The sequence below is a fragment of the Apodemus sylvaticus genome, chromosome 12 (assembly GCF_947179515.1).
Source record: "Apodemus sylvaticus chromosome 12, mApoSyl1.1, whole genome shotgun sequence".
Lineage (NCBI taxonomy): Eukaryota > Metazoa > Chordata > Mammalia > Rodentia > Muridae > Apodemus > Apodemus sylvaticus.
This window is the reverse complement of record NC_067483.1, coordinates 71,695,433-71,719,362: the sequence shown is the minus strand read 5'-3', so window position 1 is coordinate 71,719,362 and position 23,930 is coordinate 71,695,433. Positions and strand designations below refer to the sequence as shown.

Genomic DNA, 23,930 nt, shown 5'->3' with positions numbered 1-23,930 from the left:
GTAGGTTGTTAGAATCTACATGGTGCAGGAGTGAGAGACGAAAGGTCTATAGCATGAGCCCCTAGTGAGTAGGCACAGGTTAGACTGGCTCCACTCCACGAGGGATGGTATGCTCTGGTCTCCAGCTGCCAGCCTGGACTACAGGGACTAAGTGGTGAGACTCATTTTGGTGGGGGGTTGTGAGTGTCTCGCTTCCCCCACATGACTTGAATCCCCAAGCCGCCCACTTCTCTGCCAGCTACCCACTTCCTCTTGCAGATGTGTCCAAATCCTCAACGTATCACCTGACATGCTCTCCCCCAGGCTAGAATTATCCCCTCTATGGGCTTTCCTGAGCCAAGTCTGCCCTTTTCCACACTTGTCCCCGATGCATATTCCATAATGGGATTGAAAGGAAGTGACTATCAATTTATAGGGTTAGAGAGGGAATCAGAACTGGCTTAGCACCTCCATTTCAAGATGTATCATTTGGGGGGAAATGTGTAAACTTCCTAAGCCACTTTTAAATATGAGCACACAATGTAGGATACTAATTTACCAACCTAAAATCCCTCATCTTTCCCTATTTATTCTTCTGTAAATCAAGAAGGGCCTTCCTCACCTACATGGGACCAACTACAATGACAGTTCAAGCAGCAATCTTAGTGGTTAGCTACTCAAACATTTATTTACTCTGTTCACTGCTTTGGGAGTGCGTTCCTTACAGATGGAATTCCTCATTACTCGCCACCCCCATCTTCAGCAAACCTTATCAAAAAGACAGTGATGATATACTGGAAGAAACTACAGGGACAGACAACAATAGCTCAAATATTGCATGACAGACCTCCTGTCCTTTTGTGATAATGAAAGACCTTACTAAGTAGGCTGTAGAAGGAAAGTATTCCTTTGGATGATATATGATGAAACGGATGTGATTCCGAGATTGATTTGGTTTCTAGTACACAATGAAAGATGACTTTAGACTGGAGCAATGAAGGTGTTTCTCTGGGTATTAGAATATTCTGATATGGAATAAAGAGGTTATGGAGTTTCACAACAAGACTTCCAGCCCTGGCTTTAATTTTCTTAATTTAAAATGTTTAGTTGCTAGCAAAGGGACTAAACACTGTTTTAGTTTCTGAAGGGAAGAATGCTTTAAAACGAGATGTGAGAGATGCAGGGAAGCCAACATTGCAGACAGTGCCAGCAGAGGTGCTGCCAGGGAAGAGTGCAGGGGAGAGGGCTAGGGAGGCCAGAGAAGAGGAGGAGTCGATGGGCTGACTGGTGGTTTAGCTAGGAAGGTGAGAGGCACGCTTTAAATGAATGTTGTCCACGAAAGGCTGTTAGAAGACTTACAGACATAAAGCTCCTTTTGAAGATGAACTCAAAACAATTTTGAGTGAAAAGGGAAAATATACTGTAAAATATTTATTTAATAAAAAATAGTTTTATAGTCTATACAGATTGAATAAAAAGTGCAACAGATTATTTTCACTTCTTTGTAAAAGTGCATACAGTATAGCACATTGGGTTTTGCATTCTACAAATATGGCCACGTAGTAATATGTGAACACAGTCTTGATTTAGACAGGTTAGAAGGATCAGATTAGGTGCCACAAACAGTGAACTAAATTCCAAGGAAATATTGCTTTGGTAATGTGAACAATTTGATTGTATCATAATACATGTTATTTTAAAAAACAAATAAAATTTCTTAATCACAATGTTTCTTCTTGTTTCTGAGCAACCAACTTCCTAGAGAGCAACAAGAAATAAATGGTGGAAGGAGGAAGAACAAAATGTAAGCCTGGAGACTGCTACTCGGACTTCAGTTCTCCATCTCCTTAGTGCTCTTCTCTTTTCCCTAGCTGCAAAGGAAGATGCATGGAACCGACCTCTGGTACCCTCATTCCTTCCAGGCAGGTTTGCATTTTGGTCTTCCCAGTGCTGGAATTTGAGACAGGGTCTTCCACACACGCATGAAGCTTCAGTTTTGCAATCTCAGTATTGATAATACTGTTCAGCTATGTCGGTCTTAAAAAGTCAACACTCTAGTTAAAAGCACCTACCTAGATTTGTTGCACAACAAGACAACAAAGTTGGCTCTGAAATAGTTTTCATGTCTCATCACAAATATTAACATATAGAACATCATTCTTTCAAGTAATAAGGAAATACTTTTAAGTATCTCTCAAGATGAGCTAACCTTAGGAACAAAAGCAGGTCTAAGGTCCAAAATGCAGGCATCAAGTCTATCCTGGTTCCAACCCCAATAAAAATATTAAGAGGCTCAGTTTATATGGAAAAAAAAAAAGGCTGTGGAATAATCCAGTTCTGACTAACATCTTCATCTTGGATAAGAAAGCCAAGACAATGAGAGGCATATGGGAATGATATTGTCTCAAAGGAAAAAAGTTGATTTTGTTTTGGAAATAAATGGGTATGCAAATATAAAATGGGCTCCCTGTATCTCTAACCTATAAATGACCTTTTCAGTAGCAATTAGAAGTCCTTCATACCAAAGTTTTAAAGACAAGCAAACCTACCTGATTAGCCTCCTGGGTTATCGGCAGGCTTTAAAATCTGCCTTTTCTAATGAAATGAGCTTCTCTGGGAAGCATATGAATAACACAAAAATGTACTTCTAAAGAACGTTTCCAAAAATATACAACGGTCAAATGGGAAACACTAACAGTCATACAGTGAAGTTTTAAAATCAAATTAGACATAACACTCCTTAGAGGACAGAACACTGAATCCGAGCAGATATTTCCATCTGTAGATACACACATGCGCACAAGTAACACTGAAACCAGAATGAGGCTGGACGGGACAAGTGCTGACAGATCTCGTCTGGCGTGACTTGTACTGTCCTGTGGCTTCTGAAGCCCTGGTCCCACCAGGCCACAGGTCTGGGCGAGTGACAAATGCGACTAAAAAACATCACACTCACATGCTAATCGAGGGGATAGCAGAGTCCTGCTTGATCACTTGGTTTTTCAAAATCAAGTTTTGTGGGGTTTTGTTTTGTTTTTTGTTTTTGAATTAGAAAACTTCATTCTTAAATTACTGCTCCTAAGCAATCCATGAAAAAAAAAAAAGCTTCAGCTCTGGCTTCTCTCAACAGTATTATACTAACTCCAAGAATGCAAGGTGTTAGTTGAGTAGCCTGCTTTGAAGCCATGAAATACACATTCATGTAGAATTATCTGAACCATAAAGAGTTTAAATACATCCAAGCAGTTACTGTGCAGAGTCCTTGCTTGGAAGCAGCAGCATTTTGGTAGCATGCTAGGAAGTGGCCGCTTGAGGGCTGGAGGTGGGCTCTTCCCGATTCCTGCATTTCTTTATAATGCTGACTATGCCATTAGCCAGGAAAACCATAGAGATGGCTGCAAAGTAACTGGCGTAAATCAGGAACTGCAAGAGAGAAAAGTAGACATTCATAAAATTATCACGATGGTTGTATGTAAACATACTCTACACCCTGATTCCAGAGTGGATGTGAGCAGCCATTCTGTGAGCTTTTGCATTCATGTTTTCTCAATGGGTCGGTCACATGTTGACAATCATAGCACACTCATCAACCTTAACTGTTTGGTATTTGGGCAAAGAAGGGCTTCATAAAAAGGAGGTAGGAGACTTAAACAACTCTGAGGGACTATGAAGCAGGCATCTCACACAGTACTTCAGGTTTATAGATTAAGAATGAGGGGCTGGAGAGATGGCTTTGCAGCTCAGAGCATGGCTGTCCTTCCAGAGGGCCCGAGTTCAAGGCCCAGTGCCCATATGGTAACCACATGCATCTGTAACTCTGACCAAACATCCCACAGTTGAGAAGGACCTTTAGGACCTCATCAAAAAGATAATGGTCTCAACATCCTCCAGAAAAGACCTAAGAATGGGTAGGTGGTGGAAGAAGGGGGATGGGATACTTAGGTTAGATCTGTTTGGAAAAATTTGAATTTGTTTTCATAACGCATGTCCCACTTCTGCCTCCCTGATCAGGTAAACTACTTTCAATGTCGACAAAGACATCTCACCTGAGTAGTAATGCATAAGCCAAGGCCCCTGGCATCTACCACAATCAGTGTGAGCAGAGTCTGCAAAGCCAGGGCAATGAAGGTGTTCACACCAAACACAAGGGCATAACGTTCCATGCTGAGGTTTGCAGCAATCTGAAAACTTTCAAAAGAAAAACAGTGACTGGAGTATGTTTACCCTCCTCATGAACTGTCTCCCACTTTTTCTTTAAACGGGACCATAACCCCTTCTCTTTACTGCTAACTCCCTTTCCGAAATATGAAACATGGTTTGTTGCTGAGTGATATAAATCTTATGCAAACATATGAAGACAGTAGGTGTACTGGCTAGTTCTGTGTGTCAACTTGACACAGGCTGAGTTATCACAGAGAAAGGAGCTTCAGTTGGGGAAGTGCCTCCATGAGCTCCAGATGTGGGGCATTTTCTCAATTAGTGATCAAGTGGGGAGGGCCCCTTGTGGGTGGTTCCACCTTTGGGCTGGTGCTCTTGGGTTCTAAGAGAGCAGGCTGAGCAAGCCAGGGGAAGCAAGCCAGTAAGAAACATCCCTCCATGGCCTCTGCATCAGCTCCTGCTTCCTGACTTGCTTGAGTTCCAGTCCTGACTTCCTTTAGTGATGAACTACAACATGGAAGTGTAAGCTGAATAAACCCTTTCCTCCCCAACTTGCTTCTTGGTCATGATGTTTGTGCAGGAATAGAAACCCTGACTAAGACAGTAGGATAAAAATACAAGAGTACAAACAAATCTTCCCTAAACACTTGCTGAGGGAAAATATATAACAGCTACAATACGATGCTCTTCCCATTTGCCTCCTTTACATATTAATTTTAATTTTTTTTTGCTTTATAAAGAAATCCAAGTTTATCTTGCCCATAACTTTTCCTAACACTTCGGAGTTAGAATACATACGTTGCTATGGTGATGAGTACCATGTAGATGATTCTGAAGACAACATAGGATGCATAGCACACCCAAATGCTCTCTACAGTGTCCATGACGTACACTGCAGCGGCAATCAGCAGAGAGCACAGGAATAACGTCATTTCTCCCCAAGTTGACCATGACAGCTTTATATAACCAACTGCAAACACAGCACTAGCACCTACAAAACAAAAAAGGATTCCAGTTATTGACTATAGAAAGTCTTTTTCAACACATTGAAAATTCAGCTCAGATTATTATGTATTAAGGCCTTTCAATGTGTAAATTAGGAAGCTTGAGAATACAGAGTTCCTTGAAACTTAAGCAAAGCAATTTTGAACTTGATGGATAGCATGTAGCCACTGAGGTAAGCCTGAACCAGCACATCTGGGAAGCAGACAGAAGAGGAGCACCAGGCCCAGGGATACTGCTACGGAAATAAGTATTTGGCCTGAAGCACAGGCTAGAGTCACAGAAAATTACTGCATCTAATTTGATTTGGCAATATGCCTGGGTGAGTCATCTCTGCTTCAGACCCAGAAGCAAGCTAGTATATGCAAAATGCTGTCTCTTTCCTTGAGTGACATGATGCGGGTGGTGACAGCTATAATATGGGAGTGCCTTCTGGGTGCCAGCCATAATTAGTAAGTGCTTAGAGCTGCTATGGAGAATCTCCCAACAGCCTTATGAAGTAGAGCAACAAATCAGAAAAGAACAGAGCATGTTATCAATGACACAGGCTCTGAAGCCATCATGCCCGAGTTCCAATCTGTACGTCACTAACTATCATTTAATGATTTTAGGTACATTATCAACATGTCCAAAGTTTCCAATGTAAAATGACAACAATAACTGTAACTGCCTCAGGAATTCTGAACTACAACTAATCTACAACTGATCTACACAATAGTGTTCGGTCCATATTAACACTCAAGAGACAGCAGCTACTGTCATCAACTATATAGTATGCTGCTACTCAAAATCTCAACAAACACAGGCAAATGGAACATGGATGAGAGAAGAAAACCATCTCGAAAATCAGTACATCCCATTTCTGAGACTGTGTCTGTCGGTCAAAGGCCCCTACCATTTGATTACATTCAAGTGTTCTCCTAAGAAGAAAATCGGAGCTCCAAACAAGCCTTTCCTCTGGGTTCCTTCAGAGCTGGGAGGACGAAGTGAGCCTGATCCCTGTTGGCTTAGCTACTTACCTAGCAAGGTTGAAACAGCCTCCACGCCGCCATTGTAGATGACAGCGTTCTGAGAAGGCATCACCTTCTCCCACAACCCCTGTGCGTAGTTCACCACTTGGAAATAGCCGCAGGTGGACAGGGCCCACCACACGGACCAGCAGAGCAGAGGGCGGGAGGAGTAACACATCAAGAAGTCGTTCCACAGGACTTTGAACACCCGCAGCCGGTCAGGCTTGGGCTCCTCCTGCATAGCAAATAGAAACGAGAGCTGGAACGCTGTGGTAGGGATGCTGCGGCCCACTGGGCAAGCCCAGTTTCCTATCTCACAGATTATTTTTTTCCTTTGTAAAAGCCAAGTGCTTATTTTACTCAAGTAAAAGGTATATATTTGAAAGGAACAACAGCACAGTGTAGTAAGGACAGAAGCCCTGAAGCTATTCTCAGTTTTGGTCCTGGCTCCACTGTTTACATTTACTTAGGTAAAGTATTATCAACAGTAAAACACACACACACACACACACACACACACACACACACACCTATACTTATTAGCAATTATGTTTATATCCTCTTTGGTAGACAGGAAAGACTATTTACAAACTCACAGTTGGCATTTATAGCAAAGGGACAAATTTGTTTGCTATCTGTGGTTAGTGGTGACATCAGTACTGGCCACTGTGTACGAAATGTCTACTCTGTATTCTCATCTGAGAGCTTTATATTATCCCATTTATAATCAAAATATAGGCAGACCAATAAGGGGGAAAAGACTGAAAAATTAATAACTTGCCCTGGAAGTACTAGAAGCAGAGTTTAGAGTCATATTTTTTTTCTTTAAAACACTCCACTTGGCTGCTGGGAAGAGCACTATTCAATACTACAGGAGAAGCGTGGCCATGCACACTGGGAATGTGTACTCAAAGGAACACTGTCAGTGTGAAAACTCCTTTACAGGGAGGGAACTGTTAGGAGTGAGTGACATGGCAATTTCTATCTCAGAGAGAGGTTAATTTGAATTTTGTTTTATTTTACTTCAAGACACTTTGTGATATAGCTCAGGCTGCCCCTGCCCTTGAAGTCGTTCAGCCTCAGTTTCCAGAATAAAGGATAGCAGACCAGTGCTGCTACACCAGACCGAATTTTACTTTTTTTCAGTGCTATAAGTTAAGGCAAGGGCCAATGGTTTCCCACTGAGCCTAAGTCTAGCCCTCCTGAAAGAAAAAAAAAAATCACTGGCTCTGGGGCTCCTCCCTCAGTGTTGGTCCCCTCTGCTCTAAAGCAATAGGCTACCTAAGAACTCAATGCATGAGGTAAGTAGTCTAAGGCATGTGGACCATCACTCTGACTCCTCCTACTTAATTTCCTCTTTCTGCACAGTCACGATAAACCACCCATCTACTCTTAAATTAATACTGCAACTGTGATTTAATTTGGTTATACGCTTTGCTAGCTTAAACGGCTCTGCAATTCTCAATATCTATATCCTGGCTTCCCTTCATGCTGTCTGTAGGAAAACAGCAGTCAATGTGGTGGCCAAAGCACTGCCCGACTACCAGCAGAGCCACAGAGCCTGGGAGGTCAGGGAACCAACGGAAGCTAATTTCTCCCACACCTCCAGTCTGCAGATGTAGCTCAGTGAAAGCCTTTATGAGGTAAAGTGGGAAGTAAGTCTCTCACATGCTCAAATTGTGTGTGAATGCTATCTGTGCAAGCATGTGTAAGTTACTGATCTTGGATCCCAAGCGCTATAAGAAGGAGGTAGGTGAGATCTAGTCTAAGCTCTATAAGAAGGGGGTAGGTGAGATCCAGTCTAAGCTCTATAAGAAGGGGGTAGGTGAGATCCAGCCCAAGCTCTATAAGAAGGGGGTAGGTGAGATCTAGTCTAAGCTCTATAAGAAGGGGGTAGCTGAGATCCAGTCCAAGCTCTATAAGAAGGGGGTAGGTGAGAGCCAGTCCTCTCTGAGTGCTCCATGCCCTGTTGGGAGATCGCTTCTAGTGAAAATTTTCCTATGCTTTAACATGTATTTTTGTTGGGGTCTTTTGAGACATGGCCTCACAATGTAACCCAGGTTGACAGGGAACCTGCTATCTTCCTGCCTCAGCCTTGGAATGCCGTGACGATAGGTCACCCAGTCCTAATACTGACAGTTTGGTTACTGACAGATAATGAAGTTCAGCTATAGAATCGCTATGTGAATACAAGATTCATCCCAGCTACACTGAAGCAGTTTGGCTTTTCCTCTGGAATGTCGCTTGTCTGTAAGCCTATATCTAACATTCCTGTCTTGCTTAGGGAATCTAAAACTGAACTGAAACTGCAACTCAACTTGGCAATAAGCTATATTTAATAGGCTGTGACTTGAATTTAAAAAAGTTAATAAAATAGATAACAGAGTATTGTCTTGTAAAGCTCTTGGCTTTTGTTATACATATGCATACAAAAATCACACACACATTTGTATGTAGTGGCTGTTATGAACAAATTTCCTTTCCCATATATTTCTTAGCATCCAAAATCATAAAACCCCACTATTCTATAAAAATCTTTAACTATAACTAATGTTAATATTTAAAGTATATATTTATATAACTATTAGGTATATTCAGGTTTGCCAAAGCCCCTGTAACACACTTGAAAACAACCAGAAGTTTATATGTTTTCCCTACTGCTATGTGATAGCAAATGAGTAGACCTCTCAACCAACCCTCTGCTGACTCTGCACTGCCACTTAACTAATTACACCAGAATCAACATCTCTTCTATACTAAATCCCTGGCCATTCTGATTAAAGATGGTACCCAGAGTAGTCAGAGGTGTATTCCATGAAGGGTGTATCCCTGTCTGTAGTAGAGGAGGACTGAGGCTCCTTGAGACAGAATTTCAACTAGTTCCCTGGTCAAGGCTTTTATAGGTTGAGAAGAAACCAAAAGGTTGGCTTTAGGTAGAATCAAGCTATTCATAGTAGTTCTGTATTTTCATTCAGTCTACAAAACTTGTAATTCAGTTTTAGATTCCCTAAGCATGATGGGAATGTTATGGGCCAAGCAACATTCTAGAGGAAAACCCAAACTGCTCCAGTGTCGCTGGAATGAATCTTGTCCTTGTCTTTCACACCCTATAACCTGACAGGAAAAACAACACACACACACACACACACACACACACACACACACACACACCTTTTATATTAAAAAATAAACCGGGTAGTTAACTCATCTTTCTAGTTACAAAGAATGGAGGGACTATTTAAAACACTGGACTCTCTTCTAAGAAAGAGCTTTAAAATCATGTCTTAAATTTGTCTGCTGTCCTCTATCACTGCCTCTATTCACTGACCTTCTACAACAAAACAACAAAGCACCATTTGAAATAAATAAATAAAATGCATCACTTCTAGCCCAGAAGAGGAAAATACTTCTTTTATCTTTAAATACTCTGAGCTCCAAGTCAGAAGCTGCAGGTAGACACTGCATCATTTCAAACACTCACTAGTAAACATTTTCTGAGTGCTTTCTTTGTGTCTGTCTACCAAGCAGTAGGAATACAAAAACAGAGACACAGACCCAAGACATTTCTGACATGATGCATAATGCTACGCCAGGATGACTTTGAGGACCACGCACCCACTCTAGGAGAGAATAAGTTGATTATCCAGTATAGAAATCAGCTGCATCTTGATGAGTGAGTGGCCCGGTGACGTGGGCTTGCCTGTCTGTCTCACTACCATTAGCCAATGCACAGAACAGCAACCGCAAATGCAAGGCTGAACTCACCGGTTCTTCCACCGGAGGCTCATCTACATTTAGAGGGATTTTTGACTCAATGTCCTCCCATCCAGGAAGATGGTTAGATGCTGGGGTATCAGTAACGATGCCACCATTCTGTACCTTGAGGCCGTTCACTCCATGACAGGAGGGAGGAATGTGGTGAAAGAAGAGGCTCTTCTGTGGCATAGGCAGAAACCAGGCCACAGCAAAAGCCACGGAAACGCAGGTGAGGGAGATGACGTTCAGGCTGAACAGTGACCAGCCCGCCACAGAGACGAGGATCTGCCCTAGGACAGAGCCCACGGTAAAGCCCACCAAGGTGGCACTTCTACAGTAACTTGTGACTTTCTGGTACATGCCCAGGTCGACCACAGTGTAGATGTAGGAGTAGTAGGCAATTTCAGTGGCTGTGGCGATGCCATAGAAGAATTCCAAGAACTGAATGGCTAGCAGTCCTTGGGCATAGAGCAGCATGAACCATGTAACAATAAGGCTGAATCCCTGCAGCAGAATGACAGGCTTGTAACGGAGGTAGTCTGTGGCGAGGAACACGGGAAATAGCAGCAGCATGTAAGAGTATGTCCACACTGGATAAATTTCATTGAAGACCTGGTAGGAAAAAAGTATGAGTTCGTTAATGATCAACAGACCCAAGAGGCCGTAACAATGTATTCTTACAACACAGCCACCCAACACCCCTGTCACCTGGAGAAACGGGCTACAGTAAGCTCAGGGAACTTCTGGAATGGCCTTTCCTACCCCCTCGGCTGAATAAAATCCTTTCCAAACACCAAGGATCTTGCTCTGTGACCGAGACTGGACTCAAAAGCACAATAGAGATCAAACTAGTCTGGGTCTGTGGAGCCTCCTGTTTCAGCCTTCCTAGTGCTGAGATTACGGGTATTTTCTCTCACTCATGCCCAGCACCCTTAAGGTTTCTAAGGTGGATCCAGCATCCTGTCTGGAAGACACAGGGACCAACACATGTTTTGGAAATTAAATCACTGCCAATTCTTATCTCTAAAATTTATTATTATTATTATTATTATTATATTACTTTTATAATTTTGTAATAATTTCATACATATGTGTGACCTCCCCCTGCCCACTGCTCTCAAGAATAGCAGCCAGCAGCCTGACCACCCACCTCCTGAAGAACAAGAAGAACCGGTTTCCAGTCTTCAGGGGAGGGGCTTGGTCTGCCTTTGTTGGTTGGGAAAAGAGGCAGGATTAAAGATGGAGACTTAAACCAGAAGCCATGTGTTTTTGTTTCTCTCCATGTGATTTCTCTTGCAACCTGTTCCTTACTCATCTCTCCTTCCAGAAAACCCATGGTTAAAATGTGTGAGCTGGACTCTACACATATGTACAAAGTATTTAGATGATATACTTCTCCTCTCCCCTCCAATTCTTCATTATTACTTTCTCCTCTTCCCAGACTACTCCTTTTTCTATAACCCAAAGTCCAACTAGCATTGCTTATGTGCACAAAGGTGTGGGAATGGGGTCATCCAGGGAAGCATGGCCAAATATTATGGGCCACCCCTCTAACAGTGTAGCAAGGCTTCTCTGACGTTAAGCTTTGCTCAAAAGAGTGTGTCTGTTATACCCTGATGAGACACCTGACCCTCGGCAGGGGATTATAGGCAGTATCTATGGCTTTCTTACTTATTGGGAACATGACCTAAAGTTTAAGTGTTTGATGTTTTATTTTTCTTTCTTAAATTAAAAAATATATATAGTTATACATATTTATGAGATACAGTATAACTTGGTACATGTACACACTGCAATACCCAACTCAGAATATTTAGGTAATTTATTATCTCAAACATTTATTATATCTTTATAATAAGTACACAAGAATCCTTGCTTTAGCTATTTTAATTTATATAACATGAGGTTAACTGAAACTTACTGCTATTTCTTTTTCGAGCACAATTTAAAATTGAGATTCTGTAAACATAATCTTCAAGATGCATTTTAAATGAGAAAGACTGCATTTGGAATTTCAGTTCCATTACTTGTGTAATTAAGAGCTGTTCCTCAGCGTGGAATGGGTAAGTACCAGTAAAGTTGCTCTCAGCTGAATGTAAAAAAAAATTCACTTGGGGCTGGAGAGACAGTTCAGTTCAATATAAACATGGGGACCTGAGTTGAGACCCCCAGTACTCATGTAAGAAGCTGTTATCTCAGCACTGGGGAGGAAGAGACAGGAGGGTCCCTGGGGCTTGCTGGCAGTTAGCTAACATAGGCAATTTAGTGAGTTACAGGCTCAGTGAGAGACTCTGTATCAGAAAAATAAAGGAGAAGGACTGAGGAAGACATCCTATGTTTACCTCAGGCTAAACGTATCACCCTCTCATTTCTGAAAGCATGAACATGCATCACACACAGATTAAAAAAAAAGTATTTAGTGTACACACCCCAAAGAACCTCATCATTTAGCAGCACAGCACCCTGTAGAGTGTGTGTTATTTTCCTACATAAAAGAATGGCTGAAAGGGAACCCTGACTCACTGCCCAGCATCGCAAGGAAATGTCACTGCTTTATAGCAGAGGAAAAGGTCAAATCCAGATTGTGCCACATTCAACGAGTGCAGTGCGCACAGTATCACAAAGGGGAGAAAGGTAAGGCAGAGAGCTGTAAGCAGGCGCTTGTGCGTAGGTAAGGTTTAGTCCCCTCCGAATTCATCTTTACCATCAGCACCAGAGGACAAAACCTACACTACCCTCCTGATGCAAGGATTAAATGCATCAGCAATCACTTACTTTTCTACAACTCTGAAAACCAGAAGACTGAATGAAAAAATGGTTCCTGGACTATACGAACTAGCACCAGTTCAACTTCGAGCTTCCTTCTCCTAATAACAGTGACCACTGAAATGGCCCTTCTTTTACGAGGAGCTGACCACCTAGCAGTGCACTAAAGGGTTACAGCTGTCAGTTTAGGGAGTTTCTGTTTTGTTGTTGCTCTGGGGTTTGGGGGTAAGGGTCCTTGTGATGCAGTTCTGACAAGTGGTGTGCAACTTGCTATGCACTCTGGAGTGGCCTTGAAATCTGCATGATCATAGGAACTGTTGAAGGGATTCTTTGTCAAAGTGTGTACTTTCTAACAAGTGAGAAACAAAGCCTTCTGTGTCCCCTAGCAAGGGAATCTTGAGAAAGCCGTGAGGTGGGGCAAGAAGCCTTCCCTACGGATATTTTCAGTTGTGCTTCAATCAGCAACTCCGGTTCCCCCAGATACTACCCTCCTTCTAGTCTCTAAAGTTTAACTGTCTCCTGTGTGACTTAGCATGTTTCTGTGCCTCATGGGTCCCTTACCATGTCTTTCCCTACCACAAAACCATTGGCCAATGAACCTTTTCTTAACTAACTCAAACTTCTTCACAGAAACCATGGTCTAGCTGCACAATGAACTGTTACTGCACCAAACAGAAGAATGAAGCTGGTCACCTGCAGTATCCTGGATAGAAGCAGAAGCTGTATTTTAAGTTAAGTGATCCAGACACAGAAAGACAAATGTTACATGGAAGTCAAAAACAATCCAATATAAATCCCGAACAGAGATTACTTCAGACTGCGAGCATAGTTGAGACAGTCCTTCCACTATTCTCTGGAATGGCTGCATTCAGTCACAACTGATTATATATTTTATGAGCTTATGAATAACTGGAAGGGAGCAGCTCAAGGGCGCCAAATATAAGGAGATGATGAAGAGGGAAATGCTAGTTGTTCTGACTGGATCGCTGAAGCTTGTTGCCTGTGCTGAAGTTGTTACAGTAACAAATGGATACATACAATTACTATGTTACTAAAACAGTTTAAGATGTTCTCTATCACTTCCTTCAGCACCCCATCTTCTTTTGTTCTGGAGTTTTGTCCAACTGTTCAGTCTAGTAAAACTTTGTTTAGACAGGTAACTTTCAGCAGTAGCTGTCCTTAATTAATTGCCAATGTTCCATTGCATAAATCCCATCCTTTATCAGTTTAAAGGGTGTGGTGGTGCCTGCCTGTAGACTGAGGCAGGAGGACCATTAAGTAGTTCAAGATCAGTCTGGTAACATAGGAAGCCCTTTTTTCATAAAATATACATACATACATACATACATACATACATACATACATACATACATGCATAGCCCTCACGACGTTAATGCTACACTAACACAAACCCACAATTAGGATAATGAAGATGAGGAAAAGTAATACTACCAGACTCACCACATCAACTAAGTACACTAAGGGATGGGGCGGGTGGACCACGGGAGACCAGATGGGCTCTCTTCAACTCCCTCTAATCAAGTGATCTCTATTTACAAGGAACATCAAACAAGAAAAACAAAAACAGAAACCTCCTCTCCCACTATCAAAAAACCTCAGTGGCACATCTCCCACACACCATGCTGTGAACTTTACCTCAGTTATTTCCAGCTAATCCAAACAGTCCTACAAAGTAAGTGCTTTACCATCTCTACTTTACATGAAGGAAACTTGGTGTTAGCAGATGCTGGATTATACAGTTAGGATTGGCAGAGAAATGAGCCGAACCAGATATTCCCCAGCCACTACCCCAAAACATCTTTCTTCAATTAAACTGTTATTGATTCTGAATGCCCTAAGTTTCCCTAATGCTTGCAGAAGTTTGCCCATCTCTGTGGAGGTACTATGACAGGGACTCCTCAGAGACGGAGACCACATAGTCTGCAGAAGTAGGTCTCAAAGAATATTCTTTTAGAACATTTCTGGTAGAGAAGTCTTAACACCAGAAAATCTTGCTTTAATAGATATTTTGACTCTTGGAGAACAACTTCTCACAGTCAAAAACATACAAATGGCACATCCTTATTAACTTTCCATTAGCTAGCTTCTCATGGCAAGTAAACTCTACCACGTGACCAAAAGGAATTGACTTGTTCTATTCCAAGTGCCTTTCACAACTTTAGGCAGAACTTGTTTGTGTGCATTTCCTTCTGGGAGATATGGCACAGTTCAGTTTTAAACCAATTCACATTTTGACCAAAGAAAACTGGGTTAACAGTTCTGTTACCATACCTGATGAACACGTATTTGCATAACCTACTTAACCTGTATAGAGATTAAAAAAAAGAATGAATGAACCTTTAATTCCAGGAGTTCTGAATCTAAGAGCATGCACAGACACAGATTTAAAAATGGAAACTGCAAACAGGGTAGACCCAGAAAGATAAGGAAGATATGAAAGCAACACACACACACACACACACAGAGACACACACACATACAGACATGCACACACACACAAATAAAGATTATCTTAAGCAGAGATCATACATTTGAGTGCTGGACCATACATACATGAGTTGGTGAATACGCTAGATTTAGGATATGAATAAAGCAAAAGGGCAAAAGGAGTCTGCAAGGCTCAGAGTACCAAGCAGAATCAAGTATCAAGTACAAGTCAAAGAAAAGCAGTAAACATCAAAACTGTGTGCTACCAAGAAAAGATAAAAGCAACTTTTCAGAGATAAAGAATTCTGTTGGCTATGACAATAAACACTTGTAATCCCAGACAGGCTGAGGCAGGAAGGTCACGAGTTTAGGAATATTCTGGGCAACTTATAAGAACATCCCTAAAAAATGGTCAACGAGACTAGAGATGGCTCAGTGGTTAGAAGCATCGACTACTCTTTCAGAGGACTGGGGTTCAGTTTCCCAGCACCTATGTCAGTTGGTTCATATCCATCCATAACTCCTGCTACAGGGGATCCAACATCCTCTTCTAGCATTCGCAGGCTCCCATACACACATGGCAAACACTCATACAGTCATGCACATAAATACAAAATTAAAAAATAAATAAAAGTATGGAAATATGCTCAGCAGTATAGCACTTCTATAACATGCAGAAGGAGCCCTGGATTCAGTGCCTAGCATAATAAATAACTTTTATTAATGTTTGGCTTAATGGAAATGGAGAGAGGAAATTTTGCCCTCGGGTCTTAGGCACTCAGCACCATTTAAGATGACCCAGGTTGGCACTTCGGACATCTTCAAGGGGAAACTACAAACTTCAGTACAAATGTCACTAACTATAACCCAGATTTACTTTGCTTAAAAATCACGCAATGTTTTATTCAACTGTCCACTGCTGAAAGCAAGCACTCATTCATGAAGGACAACAGTGGTTCTAATTTAGCTACTAGGTTTTGGGTTTTTGTTTTGTTTTTTAATGTAGAATTCTCAACCTGGAAAGAAGGGCAACACCACTAGAATTTTGGCAAAGACTCCAAGATCCCACATCTCAGATGACTAGATTTCTTTTTAAGTCCCCTTGCCTCTACTATTTGGCATAAGAGAAGCATCCTCGTGTTGTCATACAATGAACAAGGATTTGCTGGCCCAGCACCCTGCTGTACTCCTATACCCCCTATATGTAAGGAAGGCCTGCTGAGAAGGCAGGGCAGGGCAGGCCATCGTGTGGCACCCAGCAGCTCTCCATCCAGGTCCCCTGACAACTTTCTAGTGTCAACACCGAGAGCACGATTCTCCTCACAGGCTTCTGTCAGGCAAGTCCATACACTGTGCAGCTCACAGAGCAGTCTGCACGGAAGCTTAGTCTGCCCCCATGCTGAGTCATGTCTGCCTCAGTGTCTACACCGCAGGTTCAGAGGTTGTTCTGGGTCTCCAAAATCGCACTTTCTTATAGCCACAGAGTAATTTTCTTCTTGGAGAACTGTTCTGATCAGAAGGCAAGAAGCATGATGTAACATTCAGGCAAAAGTCAGCTGTATTGCCTAAATATTACAGGATCCGGGATTCCACACTGACTCTAATTCTTTCCCAGGCAATACTGGATAAAGGCACCTGACAGCTACAAACTGGACTCTGAGTAATCCTGCCAGTCAGAAAAAGAGTCTGGTAGTGTCACCTCTTGCTCTGACCTGGTATGCTGAGTTGAGTCAGTTGCTCCTCAAAAGAGATGACTGGCAATGTCAGGAAGGTTTACATGGAAGTAATATTCTATAGTCACTTGGGCAGGGACGCAGTGTGGTAAAGAAGGGAAGGGGTATAGGAAAAAAAAAGTGACAATTATCCAGCTCAGCTGACAGCAGGGAAAAGACATCGGTCTTGAGCTTTCACCCTCTTTGGTACTCAAGGAAAGGGTCCTGGAGCAGCACCGATTTAATTTCTTTCTCAATCGACATACTCCTCTGACAATATCAAGTGCCAGGACAATGTGCTTTTAATCAGAGGAGTTAGGCACATTTCTTAAGTATGCACTTCTGAAGTGCCATGCTTACAAGTTTTTATCTTGAGTAAATGACTACCCAGGAGTTCTCGATCATGGCCCATGTGCATCACAGCCTTCAAAAACTCCACCTGTCCGGAAGGGACAAAACCTGTCCGTGAAGCAACAATTCACAACACGAGAAAAGCTAAGTGCCAATTATATAGCACCGTCTGTTTTCATCCCAGAGAGGTACTTCAAAGGGGGCAGGAACTCTTTGGACACAATCTCACCTAATCAAACAGCCAGATTCGGATGGTGTAGTACTGTTTGCCCTTATGTGATACAGCAGCGTATCTATCTTGTCAGAGGTAAACAAAGTCAAGGAGAAGAAGGAAAGGGGATCCTCTCACAAAAGCAGTGCCAACTAACACCCATCCGTCCATTCATTCATACATCCATATATAAATACACACATATGTATGTATGTATATATATATATATATCCTATTGAAAGTATACAGTTTTCTTTGTCCACTCACTGTCCCCGGTCCCCAGCAGCTCCAGCAGGACTTGTCCGGGCAGAACCGGGTTATGTCACCACACAGCACTATCCACATACATGCACGTGGGCTGCGGCCCTTCTGGTTTAGTCCCACACAGAACGTGCCAGAAACGAAAAGAGTAAGGCCACTTTTCCAAGCGAGCAGAAATCCTATCTGCGTAGCCGGCTCCGGGGCTCCGCCGCAAGGCCCTCCGCAAACACCTGCCGCGCTCGGCCTCCCCGCCTGCCGCGCCTGCCTACCTGCCTCTCGGTCAAGTTCTTGAACGGCCCCAGCAGGTAGGGCGTGAGGAACGGCTCCGACGGCCGGAGGTTTGCGAAGAAGCCGTAGGCGCAGAGCAGCGCGGTCGGCAAGAACCAGCACTCGCGAGGGACGCGGGCAGTGCGCAGAAGCATCCTGGCCGCCGCCGCCGCCGCTCGTCGGGACACCCGGGCCGGCACGTCCATCCTGGGCGCGAGGGGCTGGACGCCGACACGGCCCCCTTCCTCCTTCTCGGCCAACGGGAGGGCGCCCGAGCCGCGGCCCCGCGCGGGCACCTGTAAGCGTGCGCGACGCCGCCTCGCGCCAGGGTCAAGGTGCTGGGAGTCCCGGCCGCTGGCTGCTATAGATCGTCCGCCGAACGCCCTTCCCTTAGGTCCGCCTCCCGGTCTGGCCCGCCACTCGTGTGGCCCCGCCCCCAGGCCATCCTAGCTCCGCCCCACGCCCCGCCCCAGCCGCCGAATGCCCTTCCACAGGTCAGTCACCCTGGCCACGCCCCCACACCACGCCCACAGACTACGGACGCTCCGGAGCCACGCACTCGGGCACCGCCCCCTCGCCAACGCCTCCAACCGCAGCCAATCTCCCTGCTTCCCCTTGGGCTGGTGACTCAAAAGACGAGAAAGGCCGCTAGGGCTGCGGGCTGGGGCTCTGACGTGAGGGGTTCTGGGACATCGGACTGTTAGGAACCGTGTCTGGACTCTGTGTCGCGGATCCTACGTCCCTGCCCACACACACACACATACACACACACGCGGCGGGGATCCTACGTCCCTGCACACACACACACACACACACACACACACACTCTGCGGCGGGGAATCCTACGTCCCTGCACACACACACACACACACACACACCGGTCGGATCGGTCACTCGGTATTTTCCGATCACGCGCCACTAAAGCGGGATCCCCGGATGTGCACTTCATCACAGCGAGCCTGCTCAGTCTTATCCGCCAACCCTCTGATGTCTGGTTGGCCCTCTGCCCGGAACACGTGGTGACAGAGGCTTGCAAACCTTTAACCTTGAAGCGGGAGAATGCAATCCCTGGCCTCCTAGAGCTTTTTGTTGTTGTTGCTGGGTTTGATTTGGTTTGGTTTTGGTTTTTTAACAATGTTTTCATCTGCGGTAGAAAGATGCAAGTCGGACCTGAGAACTGAGCTTTGGGGCCTTTTACTATAGACAGAAAATGAGAATGCCCGAGTTAATGAGCGAGAGGCCTTTGCTTTATTTCGTCACTTTTTGTTGGCAGGATACAAAGGACAATTACCTGCAATATATCCTATGGAAAGGAAATCGCCCTAAAAGCCAAGGTCCTAAAATAGGCTCAAGGCTCCTGGAAGTGTGCAGCCCACGAAATACCCCCAGGGTGCAAAAGTAAAAGTATCTAACTCCCACCCCACACTGGGAGGTTACTTGACTTATCTCCTACCTAACCATTTGAAGAAAAGTATCTTATCCGTCCATCCAGACAGGCTACTCGTCTGCTCTTTCTCCAAGGAAGCCCTGCACTCCTCCTTCCCTACTCTTGGCTACAAAATCTGGCTCAGACCATGCACTGCTGGCTCTCCTGCATCTCTGGTCACAGCGACTGAGATTCGCCTCTCAGACTGATAGTCCTCTGTTGTTAGTGAGGGCGATCTGAATTCTTTTTCTTTAATTCCGCCTGGGTCACTGCATCTTCCCAGAGGAGGAAGACTAGACACTGGAGGGCTGGCGGGTAGGACTGAGAAGGCTCACTGTGCAAAAGAGCACGTCCCTAGTTCCTGCTCAAGGGAACAATCCTGATACTTAATCGGATCAAAATACGGAATCACTAAAGCAGCCATGAACGTTTCTTCACTAAAACAGAAAACGAGTCAACAAGAGGGCAGTTTCCTATCGGAAGTTTTCAAGGGCAAAACATGACAGGAATCCCCAGTGCTTACTTTCATCGCCCTCTGTATGGCTTTTTGCTAGACTCACAGACTGAGTCTGTTGTAATATCAGCAGAATCAAGCCGCTTGAGTGAATATACAATATGTGTGCGTGGATCAGTTTGCAAAAATGCACGGTGCGGTGTTGACATCTTTCACAGTCTTTCGAAGGGATGGCCTAGGAATACTTTATTCCTTTTACCTCGCAGAGGCTATATAACCTGTGATATCAGTATGTAAATGAGGAGAATGTGTGCCTGTGTGTTATGTTTATATTTTCTAGGTTCAATTTACTATCTTGATAATATCAATATTTCTAAGCCATCAAAATCAAACACCCCTCAATAACAAGAGCTCTGAGACCAAAAAGCTTGAAGATGTTTGGTCTATTAAATATATGGTCACCTAAATGCCCACCATAATATCAGTTTCTCATCACAACTATAGAGAAAAAGCTGAAACAGTTCTCTTGTCTGCCTTGCATGCACATGAAATATTTTAGTAGAGAAAAAGAAACAAAGAACCAACAAGCTGGCAGGGACCTCACACTGAGAGATCTATCTTCTTTTGTTTTTTGAAAGATTTATTTTATGTGTATGAGTACACTGTAGCTGTATTCAGACACACCAGTAGAGGGCATCAGATTTCATTACAGATGGTTGTGAGCCACCATGTGGTTGCTGGGAATTGAACTCAGGACCTCTAAAAGAAGTCAGTACTCTTATCTGCTGAGCCATCTCTCCAGCCCGCAATATCTATCTTCAAAAGCCATCTTTATGTTCTTTTGTTTTGTCACCTTGCTATAGATTGAATACTGAGGTTTCCAGTCTTTGTGATGAGTCTGGTTATAAACAGTTTTTTCTGAAATGGGTAGAAAATTACTTATTTTTCTGAAAGAGGTCCTAAGTAGAATTCTACCAATGATCCAAAATGAGCCTTGTCTTTCTATAATCTCTCTCCTTTTGAGTGTAGCATGAATGCTTACGGGTTTGATGAGATAATACTCCCATGATTGCCCAACATTTTATAACACAAATGAAATTAGCTACCTAGCTTAGTCACAGAGGCCCTTTGTAAGTAGAGAGTTTTCTTTCCACAGTAGCAGAAAGACAACCCAGATTTATTTGAAGGGTGAACGGGGTTTGACCTTTTGCTGCCTATGAACCAAGAGGAGGGAAATCTGTGATAAGGGAGTGTGGGTCCTGGCTGACAGCAAGGAAGCCAGGACCCTCAGTCCTAAGAGCATATGGAACTGAATTCTTCTAAAAATCTTAAGAATAGTAGCATACATCTGTAGTCCAGCACGTGGTAAGTAGAAGCGGGAGTATTTCAAGGTGACAGCTAACACGAGTAACTTGGGACGTGCCAGGACAAGAGAGCGTCCAGAGCGAGAGCCTGTCTCACAAAACTACCGCTATCACCATCACTCAGCATCTCAGGAGCTTGGACTGGAGTCTTCCTCAGGGCCCGCAGAGAAAAGTCTGGCCAACATCTTGTATTTGGCCTATGAAACCCTAAACAGAGGTCCTACCTACCTAAGCCCATATTGTTATGCTCAACTGTGAGCTAAGCTGTTGTAATTATTTTCAGATGGTAAATTTGTGTGAACTTGCAACAATAGGAAACTAATGTAGAACTAATATATATGTGTGTATGTATGTATGTGTATGTGTGTGTATGTATGTATGTATGTGTATGTATATATGTACGTGTGTGTATGTGTGTATGTATGCATGTGTGTATGTGTGTGTATGTATGTGTGTGTATGTGTGTATGCATGTATGCATGTATGTGTGTATGTATATGTGTATGTGTGTATGTATGTGTGTATGTATGCATGCATGTGTGTATGCATGCATGTATGTGTGTATGTATGTATGTGTGTGTATGTGTGTGTGTATGTGTGTGTATGTATGTGTGTATGTATGTATGCATGTATGTGTGTGTATGTATGTATGTGTGTATGTATGTATGCATGCATGTGTGTATGTATGTATGCATGTATGTATGTATGTATGTGTGTGTATGTGTATGTATGTATGTATGTGTATATGTATGTATGTACATATGCTCTCATCCAAGTATTAACCACAGCCAAGCTGAGATGTTCTGAGATGAAATGAAAGTGTGTATGTTCAGACAGTATGGTCAGAATATATATTTTTAAGTTGAGAAAATAGTCACATAATGCAAAATAAGCTATGTTGAAAGAGACAGCTCAGTGGCTTACTACATTCCTAATACCATAGAACTATTGCTTCTTTCTACTAATAAGAGATGTTCTCAACCCCATAAAGCAAATTCACACTTAAGAAGCTGTTAGTCCCCACTGATCCCTTACCCACGGCCCCTGGAAATACTAATGAACCTGTGTGTCTAAGAATGTATCTACATGAACGTTTCATACGTGCGACCTCTCATCTCTGACTTCTTTCACTTAGCATAAGGCCTTTATGTTTCACTTATACCTTAACATAAGTCGACACTTTACTTTCTGCTTTACGGCTGAGCCCTGAGCCACTTTTATGCATTCACCAGTCAATGGGCATTTGGTTTGCTTTCACTTTTTGGCTGTTGTGAGTTATGAACTTTTGTATGTAACGTGTTTGAATGTGTGATTCCAAAGAGAGGGACTGCTGCCTCACTTGGGAACTGTTTCGACTGAAGAACTGCCAAACCGTTTCCCATAGAAGTGGTACCATTTTGCTTTATTCAAGCGATATATAAAGCTTCTAATTTTTCCACATCCTTATCAACCTGTATTTTTCTTTCTGAGGGGTAACCTACCCAGTAAGTGTGGTGTGGTATCTCATGTTTTGGGTGTGTTAACCTCCCTGGAGACTGACAGAGCCAAGCACATTTGCATACACGTAGTGGCTAGCTGTATATCTTTATTGGAGCATGTCCATTCAAGTTCTTCATCCCCTAAATTGATTTCTTTTGTTATTAAATTACAAGTGCTTTTTATATATTCTGCATACTACATTCTTCCAGGAAGTATGGATAAATAGGGTATTAAGAGTTTTTTCCTCACTCATATGTGGGAATATATGTTTTGAAAGAAGTAAAATTATGTTATACACGTTTCTGGTTTTTTATTTATCTTTCTGAGGAGCACTATGTGGAGAACAGCCCACCTAATAAAGTTTACTTCTACTACCTTCTATACAGCATTCGTTGTGTGGGGGTACTATGATTTATTTAAGCATTTTTGTGGCATTTAACCATCTTTAACCATATATTTAACCATATTTAAATATTTAACCATATTTGTGACATTTATACTTCTAGTTTTAGGCCGTTAACAATGCTATAATTAAATCACTGCACAATACATGTTTACATATGCTTAACTTCATTTATTCACTAAAGAGTTGAAGAGTACATATTTTAAAAAATTCAAATATAATTTAAATTTCTCATTTGTCCTCTACAAAAGCTAAAGCTGGCTAGCTTACATTTTCACCAGCAAATATAAGAGCATTTATTTTGAGAGCAGTTGAAAAGCAGAGTCTTTTGTAATAGTCTTTGAATTCCTTGAGAATTTCCTACAGTATATTTTAAACATTTTTCAACACCCTGTACTTAGCTCCTCCCATGACAGCCCTCCCCACCCTCCCATTTCCCCCTACCCACCCCTGAGATTATGTCTAAAGGCAGAATTCTCCCCTTGCTGGCAGGAATGCAGGCAGAGAATGCTGAAGGACAGGAGGGATCTGGTTTTCAGTTTCTCTGGTAGGTGGAAAATAGTGGTTCTCAGAGTGTAATGATTTTGCCCCACAGGAGATGTTTGTCATTGTCTGGAGTGTGTGTTCATTGTCGTGATTAAAGCATAGATATTCCTAACTCAAAGCCAGCGAGTCTGCTAAATATTCTCTGTTCTCCAAGACAGTCCTTACAACAATTACCTAGCACAGGCTCCCTACTGCAGATGAGACAGCAGATAAAGGTTGAGAAATATTGGTATGCAGACTTGAAAACAGGACTAATGGAATGCTTTCCTGGCATGTGAGAGAGGCTGAATTAGATCCCTAGTATTACAAAATAATGACAATAAAATTGAAAACATTTA

At 42.9% G+C, this 23,930-nt stretch overlaps 1 protein-coding gene across 1 annotated transcript; it reads right to left on the bottom strand.

The window, feature by feature from the left end:
• Nucleotides 1-2,285: 2,285 nt before the first annotated feature.
• On the bottom strand, nt 2,286-18,322 carry Slc19a2 (solute carrier family 19 member 2). The gene is made up of 6 exons (XM_052200811.1): nt 17,924-18,322; nt 9,915-10,517; nt 6,159-6,384; nt 4,936-5,128; nt 4,026-4,167; nt 2,286-3,402 (listed from the first exon to the last, which is right to left on the bottom strand). Exons 1-6 carry the CDS (start codon nt 18,125-18,127, stop codon nt 3,274-3,276), a joined length of 1,497 nt encoding a protein of 498 aa, XP_052056771.1. The 5' UTR covers nt 18,128-18,322; the 3' UTR covers nt 2,286-3,273.
• Nucleotides 18,323-23,930: the final 5,608 nt, after the last annotated feature.